Source organism: Accipiter gentilis, unplaced genomic scaffold (assembly GCF_929443795.1).
Source record: "Accipiter gentilis unplaced genomic scaffold, bAccGen1.1, whole genome shotgun sequence".
Lineage (NCBI taxonomy): Eukaryota > Metazoa > Chordata > Aves > Accipitriformes > Accipitridae > Astur > Astur gentilis.
The window spans coordinates 387,081-394,008 of NW_026060826.1; the positions used below are offsets into that span (position 1 = coordinate 387,081).

General features: G+C 50.8%; 1 protein-coding gene across 1 annotated transcript; it reads left to right on the top strand.

The window, feature by feature from the left end:
• Nucleotides 1-6,102: 6,102 nt before the first annotated feature.
• On the top strand, nt 6,103-6,512 carry LOC126036908 (electroneutral sodium bicarbonate exchanger 1-like; the record flags this gene model as incomplete). The annotated part of the gene is made up of 2 exons (XM_049797125.1): nt 6,103-6,272; nt 6,372-6,512. Coding segments are annotated over exons 1-2 (288 nt in total), but the record flags the coding sequence as incomplete, so codon positions are not given.
• Between the last annotated feature and the right edge of the window lie 416 nt (nt 6,513-6,928).

Genomic DNA, 6,928 nt, shown 5'->3' on the forward strand with positions numbered 1-6,928 from the left:
TTCATTCCAGTACACACAGTATGAAACAATATTATCCTGGTAGGAAGGCTAGGTAGGTATTCCAGCAAGGAACACTGCTTTGCTGCTATATTAATACCTTATATTATAGTGCAATAATCCTGTGCTCTACAGAGTCTCAGACTGGTTCATTGGAGGGGGAGGGGGAAGTGTATGGCTTTAAACAGCTTGCAGTATTGGGTCAAAGTAGGCACAGATGTTGCAGCAAATCCTTGAAACAACATAAACTCACCATGCTCATCTGAGCCTATCCAAAAAAGTATTCACCATGGCCAGACCAAGGGTTCTGTGCTGTGCCTGGCTAATGCAACAGCAGGGCACCCTGCTTGGGAGAACCAGTAATCCTCAAACATAGCATTAAAGAAGATGAGACAAAGGCTACAGAGACTTCTGTGAAACTGAGCATAAGAAAAGAATCATACCTTCCTGAGCCTCCAAAGAATTTCTACAAGATCTTAGATATTTCTGCGATGACTTCAGGAGATAATCTTACAGCAAGTGACTCCTAACAGAATTTTCAGATGCCTTTAGGAATAAGGACGGACTCTAGTAATCTCTCACCCTCATATGCAGTCTCGAGAAAGCATATGCCTGAGAAACACAGGAAAACCAGAGTGAGGAGATGGGGAAGTCGAGAACGTTATCTGCAGTAGCTGCTCTCGTTCGACCAGATCAAGACTGGCAGAGTGTTAGCAGAGGTACGGAATAGATGTGAAAGCCTCAGACATTTCTGCCCAGCGGGTAACACTGTGGGATGTAAATGGTAAGACTGCGTGCATTTTTTTCGCAACACAGTAAAAAGTGAAGTTAAAAATACCAAATCCATCAGACCGAAAAGTTTTCCATCCTACTCAAGTTATGAGAGGAAAAAATCCTCTCAGGAGATTGAAGGAGAGGTACTCTATAAACACGCACATCTGTGGTTCCCAAGGCCATCGTTCAAAACTTCTGTCATCAGTTTATTTTCTCCCGTGGGTCTTCTCCAATTCAGTAGCTCTCACTCCAGTGAAAACCACAACACAAAGCTGACATTTATTGAAGGTGGGCAGGGCCCTGTGAACTCTACTGTGGCACTGCAGGTGAATCTAAACATCATCTTTACTCACAAATTTCCATTCAGTTCAGTGAAAGCAGAATTGCCTCTGAGGTGTGGGAATAATAAAGAGAAAATTCTCCTTTCGCTTGCACCTAAGAACAGGCTTGCAGAGGCGCTGGTGGGAAGCCTGCTGGAAACCAAGGGGCCGTGTGGGAGTCAGGGAAAGCAGAATATGCTTTCCACCACCTAGAAAAGCAGCATGTGGATGGCGGAGGAGGAGCGAGCAAGAGAGGAGGAGCTGAGACTTTGCCAGACGAAAAAGGAGGGCCCCGTGGTGCTGACCACCCAGGAGTGCTCCGGGATGTCACGGGGAGGCTGGCACGCTGGTTCGAAGCACAGACCGCTTTCCCCTGCTCCTTTTCCATGCGGGCACCAGGACACGGTAAAGCAAAACCCGGGCAAGGTCGAGCAGGACTTGAGTGGCACGAGTGAAAGGGACAGGTGCCCGAACAATCTTCTCTTCTGTCCTGCCAGTCAGAGGTAGGGGTGTGTAACCGAAAAAGCCGGTCGAAAAAACTCTCTGAGGCTCAATTTTGGAGTTTTAGAAAGCAGGCATTCTTTATTGCAGCGCTGGATGCACTGGGGGGGTAGTTCCTCCTAGTGGGCATACCGTTACCTACAGCAAGACAAGCTTATATGGTTCTAATCATATACTTATTAATGTTATCCTTTGGGCATGCACAGTGTGGCTCCTCTCTTTTTCCTAGTTAGCTGGCCTCGGCAGGTTTTAATGACTGGATGCACCAATGTCTGTCCCAGCGGCAGGTGGGGGACAGGGCTCTGCCCTTCGTGAGACCCACAGCTCCTGGAGTGGCGGCTGGAAGATGGGTAGGTCAAAGGACCCTGATGGGAGCCCTGCAGGGCCTCATCCCCTGGACCGACGGGCACCTTCCCTTGTCACACAGAGTATCTCATGGGCTGGAAAAGGGATGCTCTGGAGAGCTTCTGGCAAATCTCTGGAGAAGAGCTTCTCCCCGCCCCTCTCCCAGGGGCTTTCTCGGCTCTGGTGCCCTTCCCAAGGACAGCCCCACAGGTGGGTGCAGCCAGCATGGCAGGAAAGAACAGGCTGTTTCCCGGTGCCCCCCGCGCTCCCTCCCTGTCCCACACAGGCACGGAGTGGTTCTGGAGAAAGAGCTTTTAAAGGGGAAGACAAAAGAAAAGGTCCCACCAAAGCTGCTGTAAACCCACCCTACCCCCCACCCGCCTCCCACCCACCCCCTCAACCCCCCCCAACCAATCCACCCCCCTCCCCTCCCACCCCCCACTCCCCCCATCTCCATCTCACCCCTGTCTGATTCCCCCCTCCCACCCCCCACTCCCCCCATCTCCATCTCACCCCCGTCTGATCCCCCCTCACACCCCCATGTCGTCTGCCAGAGCCCTGCGCTTGCTGGGTGGCATTGGCAAGGAGCTCTGCGCCTGCCTCTTCCTCGGCTGCTCTGCCGTGGCAGACGGGGATGGTGGCAGGTCCATCCCCGCATCCTTCCGCGGCTCCTGGGGCTCCATCCCGACGATGTTAAATATGTCGAGGCTCAGCGTGGTATAGGAGCTACTCTCCTACCCGAGACACGCTATCCCTGTGTTTGTTGAGCTGCCAGAAACAGAGTGTCACACACCCGTGTGAATCCTGTGTTCCAAAGTGAGGCCTTTGGAAGAAAGGGCTAATGCAAACCAGCCAAAGGGATCTTCTCTGTAGGGCTAAGGCAGCATTTTGCCAAAGAGTCGCCTGCTGCTCCAGGGTGTCCCTTGCCACCTGCTGACTCTGACATTTCTGTTGTAGGCACCCGTTGCTTTGGCTCCAACCACCCCAGGGACCACAGTAGACTCCCTGGGATGCACAGAAGGACTAAAGAGCGTTTCAGAGGAAAGAAGGTAAAATGAGTCAGCTTTGGGTAAATCAAGAACTGATTCTAGTTGATCCTGGCTTTACCTACCTAATCATACTGTAGGATGGAAAGGTTTGCAGGCTCCCCCCAGGAAAAGGAAAACAGAAAGAAAAGAAAGAGAAAACAGGCCTGGGCAGAGGAGGAGGAATGCCAACGAGAAAAGAAAAGAAGGAAGAGAGAAAGAGATGGGGACTTAAAAGAAGCAGGAAGGTCCAGCAGGTCAAGAAGCCCAGGTGTGTACCAGGCTCTGCTGCCCATCTTTCCCAACTCTCACCGCTGCTGCAAGTCAGTCCAACCCGCTGGCAAGGGACGGTGCTGCGCGGGGCTTGGAAATAACTCCATGGCTGCAAAATCATGAGTGTAAAACTCCAACTCCAACTCCGTGAGTGCAAAATTATCGTAGCATTTCCCACCTGCCTCGTGACCTGCCCCACATTGAAGATTTTTGGGGTTTGATTTTTTTATATATTTTTTTTCTCCTCAGGTAGTAGGAAGTCAGGTTTCCCAAAGTTTTGGGGGTTGGGGTTTTCAGTTTGGTTTTTTTCCCCTACCTTCTGCGCATTATGTGCTCGAGTGGAAAGTAGATTCGAATGAGGAGCTTCCTTTTGAGGACTAAAGGATGCCTCAGTGCCTTGTTGCCATTGTAGCTGTGCGTGTAGCTGTAGTAGCAGACATCTCTTTTCTTATTTTTAATATTATTATTATTATTATTAGGTTTTGACTTAAACCAACCCTTGTCGGCCTAATTAAGCTTTTTTTATTGTCTGACCCCAGATCTCACAGGGACAAACACAGCAGCAGTATCTAAGCAAGGGATCAGGCTGCATGTGCTCAGAGGGGTGGTGGGATTTGGTTAAGCAGCCTTAATGTTGTGGATGTCCACAACTCTTGCATCTCACGTCACGGCCCTGTTTGCCATGCCCCTCTCACCTCTGGTTTCTCGCCCCAGGTACGGTCCACAGTGAGCGACTTTGCTGTTTTCCTCACCATCGTCATCATGGCGCTCCTTGACTTTGTGGTTGGGATCCCATCACCGAAGCTCCAGGTCCCCCATGCGTTCAAGGTAATGGGATGTTTTGGCACGTGGGGGTGCCACAAGGTGATGCCGGGGCAGGGCAGGGCTGAGTCTGGAGGAGATGCTCTTTGCAAGCAGCTCTATATACTTCCCCCATAGGTATCTAGTTTTGGGGCCATCTTCTCGTTTCCAGGAGGAAGCAAGGCACTTGGAGGTGGAAGAGGAGATGGTCACACCACCAGCATCTCCTCCAGACTCAGACCCATTTCTTGTTTTGAATTCTGAAGAAGTTGACTTGTGCTCGAGCAGGGTTTGAGTCTGACTTGCGACGTTATCCTTGCTCTTGTGCTATGGGATGCTCTGTTTCTTGTTTTCCTGCCTGCAGAAAGGATGCGGGTACCACCTGGACCTTTTTGTGGTGGCCGTGATGCTTGGGGTGTGCTCTGTGATGGGGCTGCCCTGGTTTGTGGCTGCGACCGTCCTGTCCATCACCCACGTGAATAGCCTCAAAGTAGAGTCTGACTGCTCAGCTCCAGGAGAACAACCCAAGTTTCTGGGGATACGAGAGCAGAGAGTCACTGGCTTGCTGATCTTTGTGCTCATGGGCTGCTCCGTCTTCTTCACTTCTGTGTTAAAGGTGAGAGGAAAATGCAAACCACCCAACAACCGCAAGCTTGTTGGAGGTTACCGAAAAACAGTCCCCTCTCTGCAGGCCTGAGTAGTTAGTTGTGGAGCGGAGGAGGAGGAGGTGATCCCAACCCTTGGGGCTTGACCCACGGTGGGAACCAGCCTCGGTTAGGCTTTGCAGCCCTTCAGGTCCCCGTTTGGTGTGCTCGAGGCGAGCGAGCGATGCAACTGCTTGAATTTTCAGGTGTCTTTCAGGCCCACCCATGTTTATGGGTTACAGTTGAGCATATTCAGACCAGCACATCTGCTCTCTTTCAAACAGGCAGCCCTGCTCTCTTTCAAACAGGCAGCCCTTTAGTGGCTGCAATTTGCTCCCCAAATGCCCCGGAGCAGCCGTTCCCAGGAGCTAAACACACTGAGGTCATCCCCGTGGGCTTCCTTGCATGTTCCTCCCACAAAGTAATCTCGTCTCTAGGCTAAAAGGAAGCCTGTGGCCTTTGCCTGTTGCCCCAGGAATAGGCAGAAGTGTTTCTTCTACCGCCAGAGAATGCGGCATAGGGTAGCACGGGTGAAATCGCCCGTTTTCCTCCAACCTTTCTGGAAAATAGGATTATTCTGAGGAGAGGTAACTCCCAAGTTCAGCCTAAAGCAGAGCCTTAGCTCACTCGTGCACACAAAATGGCAAAAAAATGGTTAAAATCTGACCCATCTCTAAGCCTGAATGGAAGCTGGAAAGCTTCAAGCAATTTTAGGCAGTGCCTGTGGAAGAGGATGGTAATACTGAAAATGCAATATGGAAAAAGAAATGATTGCATTCCTTTTTTTTTTTCCTTTCCCCCCCGCAGTTTATACCAATGCCTGTGCTTTATGGCGTCTTTCTCTACATGGGTATGTCATCGCTCAGAGGAATTCAGGTACGGACTCTTTTACAGCGTGCAGCATGTCAGCTCCCTGGTATTTTGTCTCGGTAGCAGCAGGGAAAAAAACAGTGGCATGGGAAAAGCTTCTCACAGAGCAAGCAATGAAACTCTTTTGTGTAAGAAAAAGATTGGTGGAGGTACAGGAGGTATATAGGGCTGGGAGGACCAGGCAAGTTCAGCGCTCTCTGTTGCAGGGTTTAGGGCAGGTCAGTGTTTGGTTACGTGAAAGCGGGGGAATTCAGTGCAAAGGGAAGGCAGTTTCTACCACTGGTGGAAATCCTCGCTGGGGGATTCAGTGGGCCGAGAAATGCTAATAATGGAATGGCATGGAATAGTTGCCGTTTGGTGGGCAGCTCTCAGGGCCAAGGCGGTTGCTAGATGGAGCGAAGGGAAAATGGATGCTGCTCCCAGGAGGAACGCGGTGGGATCCAGGATTTCTGACGGCAAGCGAGATGCTGCAAAGTGCCTCCACATCTCGAGAGGGCCAGAAACTTGCCGCAGTCCCAAGGTGGCAACCTTTCCCTTTTATTTTGCAGTTCTTTGATCGCTTGAAGCTGTTTTGGATGCCGGCGAAACACCAGCCGGATTTCATCTACCTGCGGCACGTGCCCTTGCAAAAGGTGCATTTCTTCACGGCGATCCAGCTGACCTGCCTCGTCCTGCTCTGGACCATCAAGGTGTCCCGTGCCGCCATCATCTTTCCCATGATGGTAAGAACTGCCGCTGCTCGGCAGCGGGGTGTTTGCAGCGTTGGAGTGAGAGGTGGCATCGTCTCTGAGCTCACCGCATCTTCCCTCTTATTCGTGAAGGTTTTGGCTCTCGTCTTTGTCCGGAAAGCGATGGATTTCTGCTTCTCAAAGCAAGAGCTCAGCTTTCTGGATGACCTTATGCCAGAAAGGAAGAAGAAGTGGGACGATGCCAGAAATGAAGCCAGAGAAGAAGAAGAAGAGGTAAGTCTTGCTGGGTCCTCGGGGCTGGACATCTCCGTCGGGCTGTGAGATTGCCTGTTTCTCTTACAGCTTGTCTGGAAACGTTGGGGGAAGATCAGCACTCAATTGAAATAGATCCCAGTAGCCTGGATCCCACGTTTTAACCTTTGTTTCCTCAAGTAGCAGTGAGCTGAACAGTTGAATACAGGTATAATTTTTAAAATGAGTCGTTTTTCACAAAGCTCATTATCATTATGATGATTATTATTAGATACTGCTGCTGCTGCTGCTGCTGCTGCTGCTGCTGCTGCTGCTGGCAAGACTTGCTCATAATTGTGTTTTGAACACACAATCCCCCTGCCCCGAAATCTTTGGAGTGAACGGTTTCTCCCCTGCTGCACTAATACCTATAGCTGCCAAGGGGCAGAAGGGGAGGG